This window comes from Hibiscus syriacus, unplaced genomic scaffold (genome assembly GCF_006381635.1).
Source record: "Hibiscus syriacus cultivar Baekdansim isolate YM2019G1 unplaced genomic scaffold, ASM638163v2 tig00110788_pilon, whole genome shotgun sequence".
NCBI classification, from domain to species: Eukaryota; Viridiplantae; Streptophyta; class Magnoliopsida; order Malvales; family Malvaceae; genus Hibiscus; species Hibiscus syriacus.
Genome location: NW_024062863.1, coordinates 2,228,493 through 2,249,029, shown reverse-complemented (window position 1 = coordinate 2,249,029; position 20,537 = coordinate 2,228,493). Strand labels below are relative to the sequence as shown.

Genomic DNA, 20,537 nt, shown 5'->3' with positions numbered 1-20,537 from the left:
AGAAGTTTTTGTAAAATCATATATAGCTATACCATAGGACTTGGTTCTGACACTCCCTTCGATCACTAATAACAACATTTTTCTTATTTTATATGTATAATAAGATAATAATATGTTATCACTTTATTAATCGAATAAATAAAAGGAAAAAAATAACATATGAAGTGTTGAAAAAAAAAGAGAAAGGATATAAAAGTAAAAATTAAAAATTGGATCATATAAGGGAAAGTAACACATAAGTGTTGATGTGTGAAGAGAAAGGATATAAAAAAATTAAAAAAAAAATGAATCCATGACGGATGATCATTAATTTTTTAACTATCGATGACCAAAATAGAAAGACAAACATAATATTAACAGTGATTTTGTAAAAAAAACCCAAATAGAGAAATAATAATAAGTTAGTTACTAATACCGTTATTTTTCCTATTAATAATTAAAAAGAATTGGATTAACTACTAACTAGTTGTATATTTTTGGGTAAAGTGCTCAAATGGTCCATCGATTATAGGGTGTTACTTTGTTGAGTCATTCGACTATTAAAAATTACAAAATTGTCCTTCAAGTATAGAGTGTTGATTTGTTGAGTCCTTGACTATCAAAAGGTACCAAATAGTCACCGGACTATCCATATGTTTCAAACTCGTCCTTTTTCGTTAAAAAAATTGATGGTAGTCTGAGCTGAACAATCGTAAAAAATTACCAAATAGTCATCCGACTATCCATATGTTGATTGAGATATGCTAAAATTTGATCTCATAATATCAAACGACTATCATATCTCAATCAATACGTTAACATCCAACTCAGACAGTCGCAAGTTCTTTTATTGAAAAATGGCAGATTTAGAATATAGAATAGTAGAGTGATCATTTTGTAGCTTCTAATAGTAGGGAGACTCAACAAAAAGAACAGTATAGTTGGGAGACCAACAAAATCGCAATGCGTTCTCTAATTCGCATTGTGATCTCCACTATCGCAAATTCGCGTTGCATTTCGCGTTGCGATAATTGAAAATTGCGTTGCGATAGTTGAAAATCGCGTTGCGATTTTCCATTTCGCGTTGCGATTTTCCAGTTCGCGTTGCGATAGTTTAAAAAAAGGATTTTGTTTCTTAAGAATTTTCTCTAAAAAGATAGTATCCGCGCGGACGTGTCAAAGACACGTATTACCACGACCACGACCACGACCACGACTACGACCCCGACCCGACCACGACCACTATATCGATATATTATCCACCCATCAGTATTTAGACCTTTACAGCATTTAACAATTACCACTTTCCAGCATTCGATTATTATAATGCCTTGATGCAAATGAAACATCATCATCATCAATGAAACCATACGCTGCTTTTCTTCTTCTTTTATTTGAATTTTCAGTAAAGATTGGTTCTCAAAAGTTTTCATACATAACTGTTTTCAAAACTCACGCTCTTAATACACACAAAATCACCACTCGTCTCTAAATCACCAATGTCTGCATCCGCACAAGGTCATCATCGAGATCCATGCTACTACCTAGTAATCCATTGCCAATGCCAAATTTTGGACCTTCACCGCCTTTCCTTGCTTCGTCGATTACACACAATATTTCTTCAATACTGTGATACATCTTCACTTTCTTCTCTGTTTTCCATGTTGCCTCCTTCCATGAACTCCTTTGGCAAGTTTTTTAGAAACCAGGGATGCTGTTTGATTTCTGGTATAGTTATCCTCTGAAAAAAAATATGGTGATCGGATAAAGAATATACGAGTATGTATCTAATACGGGTATATTTTAATTTTTTTAATAAAAGTTTTCATGTTCGGATATATATCGAATACCTTTTCGGGTCTAATTAGTAATATCTACATTATGCATGGATCTTACTGATATCAACTAACCTGAATTGTTTTTCTGAAATTTTTTGGATCTTCAGAGTCTTCAAAAGGAGAAGCCCCAACCAACATGACATACAAAGTAACCCCACAAGACCAAAAATCTGCAACCTAAAATTTTTCCAAAATGTTTTTTCGAAGCTTTCTTTTTCTTAGGAGTGGTTGAGTCGAATATGACAATCCAATTCGAAAATCGGAATGTTTTTGAACGGGGAAAAAACTTAATAAGAATAAGAATTTACCTTCCCATCATATTCTTTTTTAGACAAGACCTCTGGTGCAATATAAGCTGGGGTTCCTACTGTTGATTTGGGCTGGCAATGCAACACACTTGACTGAAACATACAGTAGAAAGTTAATAACTTGACTTTAGAGCTATGTTGTTCGGACTCTTAATTCTGTTTTCAACACCCATATCTAACACTCTTTCGATATGTTTATCCGAGTCCGAGTAACATAACTTTATTTAGCAAATAAAACAGATTGATGCTGAATAATTAGTATAGGTTCATTGCCTTAGAGTAGCCAAAGTCGCATATTTTGAGTCTCGATGCAGTGCTCCCATCTAATAGCGTGTTTTCCAGCTTAAGATCCCTATGACAAATTTGCTGCAGAAGTCGGGAAAATAATCTCGATTTAGCTTAAGAAAGGCAGAAAAGGTAAACTACTTTCAGAATTAGAGGGATCCATTGGTGCATATTTACCACTGCATGGCAATAACTCACTCCCGATATCAGTTGTTGAAATAAAAACCTTGCCTGATTCAGCAAAACAATCACAAATCACAGTTCTTAAAGAAAACAAAAAGCTCAATGAAATTCAAACATGAAGAAAAACGAAATATGTACTCACCTCATCCTCACTAAATCTACCAGCATTGCATATCCTTTCAAAAAGGTCTCCACCAGCAGCATATTCCATGACTATGGCAAGATGAGTTGGTGTTAATAACACCTGCAAGGCAAAAAATAAGCAAGAAATTGAAGAACTGATGAACTAAAACAGAACAAAAGATGAACCATTTTAAAGCCTGTTAAGTTCAAAACAACTCTGGTTTTTCTCTGGAAACTCATTCATTCTGTACTTTGAAGAACTCTGACCACTTTGAATCTGATTATATTTGGATGCTTCAAAGACCTATGGTTCATGATTTCCCTTTGAACATGTTCATCGATCTGCATAACCAAGCAAACCCATGAAATCAATCCATAAACTCAAAACAAACAAAAGCAAAAAACTCAGATTAGCCTACGAGTAAAAAAAGCAAACATATAGAAGATGATGAAGAAAAGCAGTACCTTGGGTCCTCTTTCAATATACTTGACAGAATAAAACTCACCACTCCATTTATCCCTAACCAGCGTTGCAACACCAAAGTTCCCTGAACCAATATCTTTCAGTATCTCATAACGATCCATTTTTCACGAGGCAATTCCCAGGAAGAGAAATATATATATGAATCTTGTAAGTTGGGATTTTGTTTATGCTATATATGGTTTTAGAGGTTGATGAATGTCGATCTCAATAAATATATGTGGGGGCGTTTAGAATTAGAATCGGGGAATCTCAATGACTTCTCAAAAAGATTTCTTTTCGATATTTGGAGTTTGTGGCATAGAGGATGGCAAAAGCAAAAGGCCATATTAATGGAGTTGAGACAGTGAAAAATGGTGTCACCTCCTTGTTGGGGAAACCGGGTTATTTCCCACACCAACGTAGTTTCAAAATACCCGATAATTTTATACCGAATCTGTGAATCAATTGTTGGGAAATAAACAGAATACGAGTAATTTCTCTATAACCAGATAAGTGAAAATGTGAAATAAAAATGGAAAAATAATACCCGAAATTGATAACGGAGTTCAGCCAATTATGCATACGTCTCCGGACTGCTGCAGATCTTTTATTAAGAGAGAAAATTTATAGGTGTTTACAAAACACTCACTACTCACAAGAAAGCTCTCTAGTATTGGGAGAAAGAAATTATTTTTTGGGATGATTTTGAAGCTAAATGGGTTAGGGTATTTATAGTTGAAGCTTAAGGACTAATCTTATAAATACCCTAAAGTCCAGTGACTAATTATAATTATCCCATTACAATTTTTCAACAAACATTTACCAAACTTTGAAAAATCATTTTTCAAAGAAACACTTACCAAACTTTGAAAACCATATTCAAAGAAACATTTACCAAACTTTGAAAACCATTTTTTCAAAGTTGGTTGCCAAACTTTGAACTTTTAACAATCTCCCACTTGAAAACTGATTTTAATATGTCTTCACACCTCGATCAATGCAACAGCTTTTCTAGTCTTGTTACTCTAGCATGCCAACTGAAGTTGAACACAACTTCAGTTTGTCTGTAGTCACCATCTTTGTCAACATGTCTGCCGGATTTTGAGCTTCACTAATCATTTTAAGTTTCAAAATCCCATCTTCCAGAAGAGATCGGATAAAATGATATCTCAATTATATGTACTTCGTCCTGGAATGAAAAGATGGATTCTTTTCTAGATGGATAGCACTTTGACTGTCGCAATACAAGACATTGTTTTCTTGTTTCTTGCCTAACTCTTCCAAGAAACTTTGGAGCCAGACCATCTCCTTACTGACTTCCGTAACAGCTACATATTTTGCTTCAGTTGTGGAGAGAGAAACTATCTTCTGTAGTTGAGAAACCCAACTCACTGCAGTACCTCCTAGAGTATAGACATACCATGTACTGCACCTTCTGATGTCAACATTTCCGGCTAAGTCAGCATCTACATAGCCTGTCAGTATCGTATCTCCACCTTTGAAACATAGTGCTTTGTTTGTGGTACCCCGCAGATATTTGAGGATCCATTTGACTGCTTCCAGTGTACCTTGCCTGGATTATTCATGTACCTGCTAACAGCTCCCACTGCATGAGCAATATCTGGTCTAGTACAAACCATGGCATACATTAGACTTCCAATTACTGAGGCATACAAAATATTCACCATGTGTGCACGTTCTTCCTCCTTCTTTGGTGATTGTTCTTTGGAGAGTCTAAAATAAACACCTAAAGGTGTACTTATTGGTTTAGCATCTTGCATGTTGAACTTGGAGAGTACTTTGTTGATGTACTCAGCCTGTGATAACATCAAAGTCCCCGACTTTGTGTCTCTCTTAATCCTCATCCCAAGAATCTGCTTTGCAGCGCCCAGATCTTTCATTGCAAATTGCTTCGACAATTTTCGCTTCAAGTTTATAATCTCTTGCATGTCATCAACATACAACAATAAAATAATGAAGTTGTTGTCGAACTTCTTGATGCAGCAACAATGATCTGCTTGGCATTTGGTAAAACCACTGCTACCCATAAAACTATCGAACTTCTTGTACCACTGTCTAGGAGCTTGTTTTAAACCATACAAGCTCTTCTTCAACCTGCATAACAGGTTTTTCTTGCCTGCCTCTATGAAACCTTCTGGATGCCTCATATAGATTTCTTCCTCCAAATCACCATGAAGTAAAGCTGTCTTTACATCTAACTGCTCAAGATGTAGATTTTCTGCAGCTACAATTTTCAACATCAGTCTGATTGTAGACAGTTTCACGACTGAAGAGAAAATTTCATTGTAGTCAATACTTTCTTTTCTCCGAAAACCTTTGACAACCAATCTCGCTTTGTAGCGTTTGCTCCCATCGTGCTCTTCTTTGATCCTGTAAATCCACTTGTTATGGAGCGTTTTCTTGTCTGATGGTAATCCAGCTAATTCCCATATATGATTTGACATAAGCAAGTCCATCTCATCTTTCATGGAAGACTCCCACTTGACTGAATCCTCCACCTGCATTGCTTCATCATAGCACTATGGTTCACCATTGTCAGTCAGCAACAAATAGTACAAAGAAGGCGAATAACGCTGAGTTGATTTAGGAATTCTGGAGGAGCATCTCAATTCTGGTGTGCGTGGTTCTTCTTGATCTGCTTCAGGATTGATATGAACATCATTTCCAAAAATCTTCTCAAACTCAACAAATTCCTTTGTTTCAGCTTTGGTATTGGAGCTACTTGATTCTATGGTTGCCCTGTATTTGTACATCACATTCTCATTGAAAATGACATCTCTGCTTTTGATGATCTTCCGATTTTCATAGTCCCAAAACCGGTAACCGAACTCTTCACCGTCATAACCAACAAAGGCACATTTGTTGGACTTAGCATCAAGTTTACTTCTTTAAGCAGAGTCTATGTGTACTTAAGAAATACAACCAAACACTCTTAAGTATGAAAGGTTTATTTCTTTCTTGCTCTAAACTTCCTCTGGTATTCTGCATCCAAAGGAACTGAGGGACCACGGTTGATCAGGTAAGTTGCAGTGTTGATAGCTTCAGCCCATAGAAATTTGGGCAATCTGACATGTATCCTCATGCTTCTGGCACGTTCATTCAGAGTTCTGTTCATGCGCTCTGCTAAGCCATTCTGCTACGGTGTCATGGGAATTTTTATCTCCATCTTGATCCCATTGTTTGTGCAGAAATCTCTGAATCTACTATTTTTGTACTCTCTTCCATTGTCAGACCTCAACCGCTTGAATTTCAAACCAGTATCATTTTTCACCATGACCTTCCATTTTCTCAAGGCAAAGACTTTTGATTTCTTCTTTAGAAAATAAACCCAAACCTTCCTCGTAGAATCATCGATGAAGGTGACATAATATAATGAGCCTACAAGAGATGGAACTGGAGATGGTCCCCATACATCAGTATGAACCAACTCTAACTTTTCTGCCTTGGGTGTCTTGCCAATCTTTGCAAAACTGACTTTCTTTTGTTTGCCAAAGATACAATCCTCGCATAGTCCGACATCTACTCTCTTTAGATCCGACAGCTTCTCTTTTGATAAAAGTGTCTTCATCCCTTTCTCGCTCATATGGCCAAGCCTTTGGTGCTATAGGTTTGATTTTTCATCAGCATATGCTGCAGCAATGATATTCTCTAAGTTTGAGGTTACATAGAGAGTACCGGTCTTCTTACCACGAGCAATGACGATTGCTCTTGGTAATCTTCCATTCACAGTCTGAAAAAGTTGTACTATAATCTTCTCCATCAAGTTGTCCTACAAAAATCAGATTTCTTTTGAGGACAGGAATATGTCTCACTCCTTTCAGCGTCCAGGTGGTTTGGTTTGGCAACTTTAGTCGGATGTCTCTTTTTTCGACGATCTTCAAGGTTTCATCATCAGCTAGATGAACCTTCCCAAAATTACCACTGACATAGTTCTCCATGATTTCTCGGCATGGGGTGGAGTGGAAAGATGCCCCTGAATCCAAGATCCATGATTCAATCAGACTGTTGACGCTTAGAATCATGGCATCACCTGTCTCCTCTGTCAAGTTGGCAGATTCCTATGCACTGGTATTTTTCTTCAGTGCTCGACAATCTCTTTTAAAGTGACCCTTCTTGCCGCAGTTATAATAGGTAAAATCTTTCTTTCCCATTCTTGATTTTCCCCTTCTAGATTTGGATCTGCCACGATTTCAATTTCTTTCTGGAGTTCTCCCTTTGGACTCTGTGTGCAAGGCTGAAGTGGTTGATGCTTCACCCGATTCTCTCCGTTGAATTTCTTTGCTCAGTACCAAATCCCGAACATCGTCGAATTTCAATTTACTATTTACCGACGAGCTACTAACTGATGTAGCAGTAGCATTCCAACTGTCTGGTAGAGATGATAAGAGAATTAAAGTTCGAACTTCATCATCGAATTCAATTTCCACGGAACTCAACTGGGTTGTAATTGTGTTGAGTTCATTTAGGTGTTGAGCCACTGATGCCCCTCCTGCCATCCGCAAATTGAATAATCGCCTCATCAAATGAACTTTGTTTGAGGCGAATGGCTTCTCATACATACTAGAGAGAGCCGCCATAAGACCCGCCATGGTCTTTTCTTTTGCTATGTTGAAAGCAACATTTTGGGACAACGTCAGTCGGATAACTCTGAGGGGTTGTCTGGCGAGAAGAACCCAGTCTTCATTCTTCATGCCCTCTGGTTGCTTTTCTGAGAGAGGTTGATATAGATTTTTCTGGTACAAAAAATCCTCAATCTGCATCTTCCAAAAGCCAAAGTCCGCACCATCGAACTTCTCAATTTTCACATTCCCTTCGTTTGCAGCCATCACCTCCACTCGAATCTGGCTTTTTTGGATCGTTTCTGACAATTTCTGCAAAACCACCGTGTATTAGAACACCTCCGTCGAGAAATTCGTATAGCCGACAAAATTTTTACTATTCACAAAATTCACCATTCACAAAAATCATTATTTATGTGAATAGTAATGAATAGTAACCTCGCAAAAAAATTTGATAAAATTCACAACCAAAAGCTCTGATTACCAGTTGTTGGGAAATAAACAGAGTACGAGTAATTTCCCTATAACCAGATTAGTGAGAATGCGAAATAAAAGCGGAAAAATAATACCTGGAATTGATAACGGAGTTTAGCCAATTATGCTTACGTCTCCGGACTACTGCAGATCTTTTACTAAGAGAAAAAATTTACAGATGTTTACAAAACACTCACTACTCACAAGAAAGCTCTCTAGTATTGGGAGAAAGAAATGATTTTTTGGGATGATTTTGAAGCTAAATGGGTTAGGGTATTTATAGTTGAAGCTTAAGGATTAATCTTATAAATACCCTAAAGTCCAGTGACTAATTATAATTACCCCATTACAATTTTTCAACAAGTATCTACCAAACTTTGAAAAACCATTTTTCAAAGAAACATTTACCAAACTTTGAAAACCATTTTCAAAGAAACATTTATCAAACTTTGAAAACCGTTTTTTCAAAGTTGGTTGCCAAACTTTGAACTTTTAACATCAATGAGCCGGATAATTCAAACCGGGTACTTTTGAACACCCCTAGTTGAGGTTACCACACTTATCGTCAGTATACAGTTTATGAGTAAACATCGTTTTTCAAAAATAATTGTCGAGAATGATGCTTCTAATCTAATTCGTCAGCTACTTAAACATCACCTTAATTTTTTTAAGGTAAATTATCATCTTTAGATAAGTTTCAATTGTATTACCCAAGAAGTAGAAGATTGCTATAAAGTTACAAATAAATGGGATCACTAACAAAAGTTTTACGGAATATCTCATGCTATACAAAGCTTATTATTTACAATGTCCGAGCAATTAAACAACTGCTACTAACCTTTACCTTAACAGCCTGCTTTATAGCTTTTATAATCTCCTCCACAGTTCGAAGATCTACCCATGAATAGGCAAAAATTCCTCTCTTCCCAAACATAATAGATATGAGCACACCAAACAAGTTTCAAAATGAGAACCAACAAGGACTTTCCCTTCAAACAAGAAATAACCCAAGCAAGTTCCCATTCTCAATCTATAACATCTCTTCTCAAATCACAGTCTCAAAACCTCCCTCAAACGCAACACGAAAATAGACAATTAAAAAACAAATGATCTCTAATATCTTAAGTAACACTACAACTCAAACAATTAGAATCAACCAAAATATTCATTCTCAATAGCCTATCTCTCGTGTTAAGTCGGTCTAAAATGACTAATCAGACAATGATCGAATATCTAAGAATGTATAAAAGAAACCAAATTAACTTTTTCCATAAGATATGAGACTCTCTTCTTCTTATCTCACCCCACAACAAAATAGTGTTAATATGTTGTACTACCGAAGCTGAAACGAAAACAAAAATGATATCATCAATATTGAAAATCTTCCTCAAATTTCAACTAACATAATAAATTATTATGGTACAGAAACTCGTCAACTACTAGATATATCTCCTCGTATTATTATTCGTTTCATACTACACTTGGCAAATTCCACTGATCATGCTTTAGCTGATTGGTCATATATTGCACATGCTTCTAATCTATCTCCTTTATTTATGACTTTCTGAATTATATTTTTTCTTGTCTTGCAAGACACTATTGTCGGTTAATTAAATAAAGGTCTGTTTAAAAAAAAATACTCAATTAAATTTCATATCTATAATTTTTTTTAAAATAGTTAATAAATATATAAATAAACATAGTTATAAATATTATAAATGAAGATGTTTACTCAAATTAAAAATTTATTCACCAATTCATAACAAATAAATAGACAAACATGTCCTCTAAATTTAGATATAAAATTAAATATAATTAATTGCGAATAAAAGATTAGATAGAAAAGATGTTAGCGTTTTCGTTTATATTATTCTACTGGATGTTCTTTCTTGTTGTGAAGATTCTTCTTCACTCCTAAAAGACCACCAATTTTTGAAATCAATTTCCTTGTTCTCGTTTTATCAGTTTCTTCGTCGCCATGGGTGAACTCATGGTGATTCTCCTCGTTGTTCGTTAAGTCATCCTCAGCTGAAGCTTTATTCGACTGCTGGGTCGACCCTACTTCACTTTTTGGGGTTTCAACTATGTCAAAGATGGAGCCCTTGAGTGGGTCGAAGTCCTCAGAATCCGAACCATCATCGCTTTCTTTGGGTGGGATTCTGGGCTCTTCTTCTGGGTGCTTGTGTTTATGGGGGAATTTTATAATCAGATTCTAAGGTTGAATTGCAGATTCTTTTGTCCAATACATATTCGAAGATGAGTACGAAGATATGAAGTTGAATATATTAGTACTATATATACTCGACATTTACACCCGAGTCCAAGTAATATATTTGCTATTCTCTTCTATAAATACTGCCTCAAATTAGGGAGTTGAGTTCATTCTAAGCATGGGATCAATCACTAAGCCTCACGCAGTTTTTGTCCCATACCCAGCTCAGGGCCATATAAACCCTTTGATGCAGTTAGCTAAGCTTTTACATTCAAGAGGCTTCTACATCACCTTTGTCAACACTGAATTTAACCATAGGCACCTAGTGAGGTCCAACGGTCCTGGATTTCTCACCAGCCAGTCCGACTTTCGGTTCGAGACCATATCCGGCAACCCAAAACATATGGGTTCTGTCCGATTCGGTTAAGAGAATATGCTCCGGTCCATTTAGGGAGTTGCTGGCTAAGCTAAATGGTTCGTCAGATTGCCCACCTGTGAGCTGTATTATTTAGATGGTTCCATGAGCTTCACAATTAAAGCAGCTAAGGAACTAGGCATACCTGAAGCTCAGTTTTGGACCACCTCGGCTTGCGGTTTCATGGCATATTTGCATTTCAGTGAACTCATCAAAGGAGGCATTGTTCCATTTAAAGGAACACTTTTCCGCCTCATTAATGAAGAATCACACGATCAACTAAGTTATTTTTTATGTGTCTGCAGATGAAAACTTCAGCAACGATGGCACACTGGACAAACTGGTCCACGGAGTCCCTGGTATGAGCAACATGAGGCTCAAAGATTTCCCAACATTGATAAGAACAACGAATCAAACCGACATAATGTTGAATTTCATGAGTGAAGAATCTCGAAATTGTCTAAAATCTTCAGCAATCATTTTAAACACATTCGATGAGCTAGAACACGAAGTGCTGCAGGCAATCGCCGCAAAGTCCCCAAACATTTACACCATAGGCCCCCTTTCGCTGCTCGAAAAGCTCACTCCTCTCGCCCAAGACGACTTGCTCAGGTCCAGCTTATGGAAAGAGGACTCGGAGTGTCTCGAATGGCTTGACAGAGACAAGCTAACTCGGTGGTGTTCGTTAGCTATGGCAGCATAACCGTGATGACACACCAACTGTTCCAGGAATTTGCTTGGGGTCTTGCGAACAGCAAGCACCCGTTTTTATGGGTGGTGAGGCCTGATATGGTGATGGGGAGCCCTGAAATCTTACCGGAAGAGTATTACAAAGAGATCAAAAACAGGGGATTAATGGTGAATTGGTTCCATCAAGATCAAGTGCTTTCTCACCCTTCAGTTAGAGCGTTTCTTACACATTGTGGTTGGAATTCGACACTGGAGAGTATCAGTGGAGGTAAGCCTGTGATTTGTTGGCCGTTTTTCGATGAGCAGCCGACGAATTGTTTGTATCTGTGCAATCAATGGGGAATCGGAATGGAGATCAGTAATGATGTGAAGCGTGATGAAGTTACAAGCATTGTGAAGATGATGATGGAAGGGGATAAAGGGAAGAAAATGAAGAACAAAGCTTTGGAATGGAAGAAGAAAGCTGAAGAAGCAACCGAGGTTGGAGGGACTTCTTACAATAACCTTAGTAAATTCATAAAAAACATACTATAACAATGTCTTCCGGTTTTTGTATTAATGTTAGATCATTGGATTTATTCTAAGTTGAATGCTTAATAAGTTGACGGAGTTCATTTTCCATTATGTTATTCGTATATCACTAAGTAATGAACTGAAAATCAATTCACCATCAGAGTCTACTACCCTTTCTTTTATTAATAGTAATTTTATTTTGGGTAAAGTACACAAATGATAGTTCGACTATTCATTATGTTCCAAACTCATCTTTTTCCGTTAAAAAAATAACGGCAATTTGAGTTGGATGTTAACATTGATGATTGAGATATGATAGTCGTTTAAGATTATGAGATCAAATTTTATCATATCTCAATTAGGGTGAAAAATCCTAAAGTGCAATGGCACTCTTTGCTTTGGTTCCCTCTTCTTATACCTAAGAATAGTCTTATAGCATGGATGGCATTTCTTGACAGACTTCCTACGAAAGAAAGACTTCATAAAATGGGGCTTGTTAATGACTGTCATTGCATATTTTGTGCACTGCTATGGAAACGAGAGATCACTTATTCTTTGAATGCCCGGTTGCCTCATCCCTATGGTCTACTCTATTTGCTCTCAATGGCTTACGGTTTAGACATCCTTCTTGGGATGCTCTCTTCGGTTGGGCTACTGTGTTCTGGAAGGGAAAATAACTTTTATCTACCATTATGAAAGTTTCTTCTAATGCCTTAATTTACACCATATGGAAGGAAAGAAACAAGATACTTTTTCCAAATTCATTCTTCTACATTCGAAGAAATGTTTAAAACTATCAAGGAAATTGTTGGGTTTCATCTAAGGGGAAGAACAATAAGTAGAATAGACAATGTTAACATTTTTCTTTGTAACCAATGGGGTATAGTTTGATGGGTAGATTGATGTTTTGCTTTGGGTGATCTTTGTATTTCTTACTCTATTGTTTTGTTGCAGTTTACTGCTCTTGGGTAATAAAAATTTGATTATCCTATGAGGTACACATGGCGACAAATTTGGATTGACGTGCGGTTTTTCAAAGCAATGCGTCCGCAGTGGCCATTGTGCCTTGTGTTGGACTTTCGGTCAAAGGCTTTGATGAGAGCTTTGGGGTTCCTATTTCTAATAGATATGCCAATCATTGGCAGCCTAAGCCATCTTCTTACGGTCTAAGGTCTTTGGATTGTCATAGATTAAATAGAAAGCAGCAGAAATTTGGCTCGATATTGGATATTCAGGACAAAGTACTATCGAAAGCTGAGAAATTAAAAAGAGATCGTGTGTTGAAGAGATTTAATTTGCTGAAATCTGATCTAAATTCCTCTGAATTATCTGGTAGATCTCTATCAGATTCAGATTTGAAGAAAATGTGGCTTTCTTTTGTTGCTAAATAGTATCATTGTAATTAAGTCAGAGTTGATTGTCGGGGATTGCACAAAGATTAAAGTTGTGTTTTAGGAGATTTTTCACTGAATTTAGGATCTATGGCTCCTAAAAGTTTGTTTATGTTGTAATACGTACTGGGTTGATGATCGAGGAAGTCATGGTGTTTTGCAGTGATTAGCAGTTTGTGGCGATTATGTTTCCAGCCTCTGTTGTCAGATTGTCCCTTTTGTTACTGTGCTCACATGATTTTAGTTTCTTTTGGTGTTTTTATTTTTTTTTTCATCCTGCTATTTGGTATGTATGAGTGTTTGTGTGAGTTTCGTTGTGGGTTGGGGTTTGAAATGTTTGTGGCACTGTGGCATCTTTGTATTAGTTCTCTTCCACCTCTTGGTTCACTCTTTTTCCTCCAACTAGGATTAGGGAGGTTTTTTAATGAGGGCCTTGAGGTGGAGTACTTTGCGTTTGTTAATACAAAGTATCCTCTTTCAAAAAAAAAATTGATTATCCAAAAAAACACTAAACAAGGTGACTATTCTTGTAGTACCCTTTTCCTTATAACAAAAATCCTTTTTTTTAAGTTCCTTATAACAAAAATCTAATTGGATTGAATGGAATTGTTTTTCAAGCTGGGGTCAAAGTCGAGATTCAATGGGCTAAAATGCCAACGTTTTTTTTTTCTCACTATCTCTGTTATGATTAATTCAAATTAACCTTGCAGACATAAAAAAATAAATTATATCAGTGACCACCCAATTATAATTTCTTTTCATTTTGACCATTATTTTTAAATTATTGTCAATCAAGTCACCCAATTATTTAAATGTATTCAATCATGCCACTGATTGTTAACAATTAACGGAAGTGTTGATGTGACAGCTAATAAAATTGATATAATTATACATTTGGTCAATGTTACTTATATATTCTATCAATTTGATATTAATTTTAATAAATTAAAGTAAATTAATCTTCGAATCAGATCATACCACATGTTAGTAGTGCAAAATATCATGAAACGTGTCGCCACTCGATTAGAGGATTTAATTTATTTTAATTTAATATATATAGTTTTCATCAATTAAAGGGTAACACGTGTCATCCTCTAATGGAATGAAAATTAGAGGCGCTGAAGAGGGGGTCATATTTCTTACCATAAGAACTCATGTTTCTGTTCAAAGCTGGCCTCTTTCAATAGGAAACTCGGATTTTATTGATTTTGAAACCTCATTCTATGTTCAAAAATGTTTTTTACTAAAAAAAAGTTACTGATTAGCACTTCAATGGGTAATTATTGAGGCCCCAGTTTCATATTGTTCTAATTGTCAATCAGCTTATGTTATCGTTCTATTTTAGTTATATTTGTTAACTGCTTGCAGATTCATATTTAGTTATGCTTTAGTTCCTTCAATTATTTACATTTCCTTCACGTTTCTCCTTTTCTCTTTCCATTGATTTATTTCTTTTGGAGTTTGCTTCATTTTTAGTTTCCATTGTTCTTTCTGTAGTCTTCTACTGCAGATTCATATTTAGTTATGCTTTAGTTCCTTCAATTATTTACCTTTCCTTCACGTTTCTCCTTTTCTCTTTCCATTGATTTATTTCTTTTGGAGTTTGCTTCATTTTTAGTTTTCATTGTTCTTTCTGTAGTCTTCTACTACCACTTAAGCTCTCTTTCTCTCTCTTTCCCTTTCTTCTTTCTTTAAGGTTTCTCTTTCCTTTTAACCTTGTTTCTGGCGGATAAATTGGGTTTCTGCAGATTCATGAAAACAAAAATGCCCATATTCTAGTAAATTCTTCCTATTCTTTTGTTCTCTTTTTTTTTTCTTGTTATCTGTAAAGTGTGTGAAATTAGTACATAAATGTAATGTGTCAATATAGTATAATGTTTACATTTCTACAGTGTCACTCATTTAGTGATGTTAAATAGTGCAGAATGATGTTGGTTTTAATGATTGTTCCTCTCTGATCTATATTTCTTACCATAAGACCTCATGTTTCTGTTCAAAGCTGGCCTCTTTCAATAGGAAACTCAGATTTTATTGATTTTGAAACCTCATTTGTTCAAAAAAGTTTTTTTACTAAAAAAAAGTTACTGATTAGCACTTCAATTGGTAATTATTGAGGCCCCAGTTTCATATTGTTCTAATTGTCAATCAGCTTATGTTATCGTTCTATTTTAGTTATATTTGTTAACTGCTTGCAGATTCATATTTAGTTATGCTTTAGCTTGAAGGGAAACATGGATTTGATGGAAGATAATGGCTATTTCATATGCTGGGATGAATTGATTCCGGATGCCTTGGGGCTGATTTTCAAGAATCTTTCGTTTTAAATGATCTCTAATCTCTAAAGTATCACTACAAATCATACAATTAGGATCAACTAAAATATCCATTCACAATAGCCTATCTCTCGTGTTAAGCTGGTCTAAAATGACTAACAAGACAATGATCGAATATCTAGGAACGTGTAAAGAGAACCAAATTAACTTTTGCTAGAATATATGAGACTCTCTTCTCCTTATCTCACTCCACAACCAAGCAGCGTTAATTTATTGCACTCCCAAAGTTGAAGCTAAAACAAAAATGATATCATCAATATTGAAAATCTTCCTCAAATTTCAACTAACATAATAAATTATTATGTTACAGAAACTTGTCAACTATTAGATATATATCTCCTCGTATTATTATTCGTTTCATACTACACTCGGCAAATTCCACTCATATTTTAGCTAATTGGTCATATATTGCACATGTTTCTAATCTCTCACCTTTACTTATGACTTTCTGAATTTTATATATATATATATATTGTCTTGCAAGACACTATTGTCGGTTAATTAAATATAGGTCTTTAAAAAATTAGTCAATTAAATTAATATCTATAATATTTTCAAAATAGTTAATAAATATATAAATAAACAAATTTATAAATATTATAAATGAAGATGTTTAATCACATTAAAAATTTATTCACCAATTCATAACAAATAAATAGACAAACATGTCCTCTAAATTTAGATATAAAATTAAATATAATTAATTGCGAATAAAAGATTATATAGAAAAGATGTTAGCGTTTTCGTTTATATTATTCTACTGGATGTTCTTTCTTGTTGTGAAGATTCTTCTTCACTCCTATAAGACCACCAATTTTTGAAATCAATTTCCTTGTTCTCGTTTTATCAGTTTCTTCGTCGCCATGGGTGAACTCATGGTGATTCTCCTCGTTGTTCGTCAAGTCATCCTCAGCTGAAGCTTTATTCGACTGACGGATCGACCCTGCTTCACTTTTTGGGGTTTCAACTATGTCAAAGATGGAGCCCTTGAGTGGGTCAAAGTCCTCAGAATCCGAACCATCATCGCTTTCTTTGGGTGGGATTCTGGGCTCTTCTTCTGGGTGCTTGTGTTTATGGGGGAATTTTATAATCAGACATGCGCGGTTGGCTATAAAAGGCTTTGTTTTCTTAGCAGGTTCTTTATCATGATCTTTAAATTCCTTGTGAAGATGGGTTGAACCTAAGTCCACTAATTTATGATGTGTTGAATTCAAGTCCACTGATTTATGATGCGTTGAACTTAAGTCCATTGAATTTTGAATCTTATCTATCTCATCATCCTCCATTTCCAAGAACTCCTTCACCGTCATCGACGTTGAACTCTTCGTCTTCGTCGTGGGTAACGGAAAAGATGATGGTGATCCTGAAAGTTTGGGTGCGGGTTGTTCGTTTTGTGTTGGATCCATTGGTTTTTGTAACTTATCGATTTCATCATCCTCCATAGCCAAGAACTCTTTCACCGTCATTGATGTTGTCATCCTCGTCGTCGTTATTGTTGGTAACGGTGATGATGATTTTGGTGCTGGTGGCTCGCTTTCTTTATCATGATGTTTATGTTCCTTGTTATGATGTGTTGAATCCATTGGTTTCTGTTTCTTACCTTGCTCATCTTCTTTCATTTCCAAACACTCCTTAATCATTATCGTTGTTGCTGATAACGGTGATGGCGATCCAGATGGTTTTGGCGCGGGTTGTTCGCTTTCTTTATCATGATCTTTATGTTCATTGAAACGATATGTTGAATCTATTAGTTTATTATTCTTACCTTGCTCAGAATCCTTCATTTCCGAACACTCCTTCATCGTAATCGTTGATGGTGATCCTGATGGTTTTGGATCGGGTTGTTCGATTTCTTTAGCATGATCATTATGTTCATTTTCATGATGTGTTGAATCCATCGGTTTCTTTCCTAGCTCAGGATCCTCCATTTCCGAGCACTCCTTCAAACTCGTCATCGACTTAGTCATTCTCACCGTCATCAACGTTGCTGGTAACGGTGGTGCAGATTTTTCGTTTTCTATAACATGATCATTGTGTTCCTTGTCATGATGTGTCGAATCCATTTTCTTGTGTTTCATATATTGCTCAAAACTCTCCGTTTCCGAGAACTCCTTTAAATTCGCTATCGACCGAGTCATTCTCAACATCATCAATGTTCCTGTTAACGGCGATTGTGATCTTCTTGGTCTTGGGGCGGATTGCTCGCTTTCTTTATCATGATCATTATCTTCCTTATCTTGCTCGGAATTCTCTATTTCCGAGTGCTTCTTCGTCGTCATCAACGCGTTCTTTCTCACCACCGGTATCGGTGATGGTGATCTTCTTGTTTTTAGTATGGGTTGTTCGCTTTCTTTATCGTGATCATTATGTTCCTTACCTTGCTCGGAATTCTCCATTTGCGAGTATTGCTTCGTCGTCATCAACGCGGTCTTTCTCACCATCGATATTGGTGATGGTGATCTTCTTGTTCTTCGTGTGGGTTGTTCACTTTCTTTATCTCGATCATTATGTTCCTCATCTTGCTTAGAATCCTCCATTTCGGAGTACTGCTTCGTTGTCACCACCGCGGTCTTTCTCAACACCATCGGAATCGGTGATGGTGATCTTCTTGGTCTTGGAACGGACTGTTCGCTTTCTTTATCTTGATCATTATGTTCCTTATCTTGCTCAGATTCTTCCATTTCGGAGTACTGCTTCATTGTCACTACCGCGGTCTTTCTCATCACCATTGGTATCGGTGATGGTGATCTTCTTGCTCTTAGTGCGGGTTGTTCGCTTTCTTTATCAGGATCATTATGTTCTTTATCTTGCTCGGAATCCTCCATGTCTGAGTACTGCTTCACCGTCATCAATGCGGTCTTTCTCACCACCATCGGAATCGGTGATGGTGATCTTCTCGTTCTTAGAGTGGGTTGATCGCTTTCTTTTTCACGATCATTATGTTCCTTATCATGCTCAGAATCCTCCGTTTCGGAGTACTGTTTCATCGTCATCAATGCGGTCCTTCTTGCCGGTGATCGTGACCGTGCGTTTGCTCTGCTTTTCGCACGCCTTTCACTTTCTTGGTAAAGCAATTTCAAAGCTTCTTCCTTCTGAGCAAGGGCGTCTTTGAGCGTTGAACTTTCTTCCCTGGCAATGCTAGATGCTTCTTTGGCTACATTTGCTTCAGTTAAGGCCTGTTTCACTATGTCCCTTAGTCTCTGAATCTCTTCCTTTGATCTATTGATCATCTCTCCAACTTCATTAAGTGATTTCTGCAATGCTTTGCACTCTTCTTGCGCGGCATTCCTTTCGGATTCAACCTTTTTAATGCATTCGACGAACCCTTTCTCCTGCTGATTCCATGAAATTAGGGTTTCTTCCGCTTCTAACCTTAATCTGGTCGCAATGTTCTTTTGTCGATCAGCTTCTCTCTTCTCGTCCATGCATCGTTCCTCGACCTTCTTTAGCTTCCGTTTAAATTCCTCGAGTTCCCGTTTCGTGGCCTCGAGCTCTTCCTTTGTCAACGAGAGTTTATCTTTGGTTAGGTTGGATTCGGTAATCACTTCCTTCAACGCCATAGCTAAATCATCCATGGCTTTCTTCTTGTTCTCCTCGGCTTCGAAGGTGTGTCTCAGCTCCTTCTTGAACACATTGACTTCATCGGCTAGATTCTTAGCCTTATGTTGTGATTTACCCAAGTCCGCTTTAACCAATCGAAGCTCACGCTCGAGGGATTCGACCAAAGAATGATCATTACCAGCGAGCAAGGATTTGATTTCTTGCCTGGATTCTTCGAGTGAAACCTTGGTTTTCTCAAACTCTCTGGTCTGAGCCAACAAAGCGTCATGCATATTCTTTTCCGACTGTTTGGATTTCGCAAGCTCTTGTTTAAACGATTCGATGTACCTATCCTTGTTCTTCAATTCTTCCATGGCACTGAATAATGAGTTTTTTACTGCGGTTACTTCGGTGTGGATGTCTGTAACTTTTGAACTCGACTTCTTTCTGGACTCGTCGTGCCTCATCATGTCTTGTAAATTCATATTCTAAGCAATAGCATGAAAAAGTAGGTCATAAGCTAAGGATGGAGAAATCCATATTCAATTCCAAAAGATTTTTAATAAACGGTTAGGAAGAAGATTAACCTTGATTTAATTGGAACGACTTGGGATTTTATCTCTATGATAATGTTAAGAGACTTTCTTACGTTTGTCATACATTTGAGGAGATGTCTTTTTGGATGTCCAAACGATGAACGATTTCTTGTTTTTCCAAAAGGGAAAAAATAAAATGAAAAAAAATCAATTAAGTAATAACCAATTAATTCTAAAAATAATCAACATTTAGTGATTGGCATAAATATTAGCTATATTTTCTAATAACAGAATCTAGTTAAAAGTCCACCCCAGGAAACTATAGAAAGATACATGGAAAAAAAAATTAAAAGCTGAAATAAGGAAAAATATTTATACGTAAAGAGGAAAAAATCTAAGGTGAATGAGAATTAAATACGAAGAAAAAACTTAAGGTGAATAAGAATTAAATACTTCAGTTAAGTTTATTTTAATCTAATTTTATTTATATTTATAATTGTCAAATTTTTCTATAATAGACAGAATCGACATCGATATCGATAACTCTCTATTCAAAAAATCAAATAAGAAAGAATCAGATTCAACAATAAACATGAAAAGATCAATAGTAGTTTGATCATATTTTAATTTGACACTCTCATTTGATAGGCAAAAAGCATAGAAGAAAGTTTAAT

At 36.2% G+C, this 20,537-nt stretch overlaps 1 protein-coding gene and 1 pseudogene across 1 annotated transcript in view; one reads left to right on the top strand and one right to left on the bottom strand.

The window, feature by feature from the left end:
- Positions 1–20,199, bottom strand: part of LOC120140952 (serine/threonine-protein kinase SAPK1-like) — a 30,116-nt gene extending 9,917 nt beyond the window's left edge. Inside the window, exons 1-4 of the mRNA XM_039155932.1 lie at positions 20,173–20,199; positions 3,182–3,304; positions 2,984–3,058; positions 2,736–2,837 (exon numbers count right to left, since the gene is read on the bottom strand). Of these exons, the coding sequence (XP_039011863.1) occupies positions 2,736–2,837; positions 2,984–3,058; positions 3,182–3,301 (297 nt within the window). The 5' untranslated portion in view covers positions 3,302–3,304; positions 20,173–20,199. The remainder of the gene's footprint in view (positions 1–2,735; positions 2,838–2,983; positions 3,059–3,181; positions 3,305–20,172) is intronic.
- On the top strand, positions 10,576–12,084 carry LOC120140878 (annotated as a pseudogene).
- Positions 20,200–20,537: the final 338 nt, after the last annotated feature.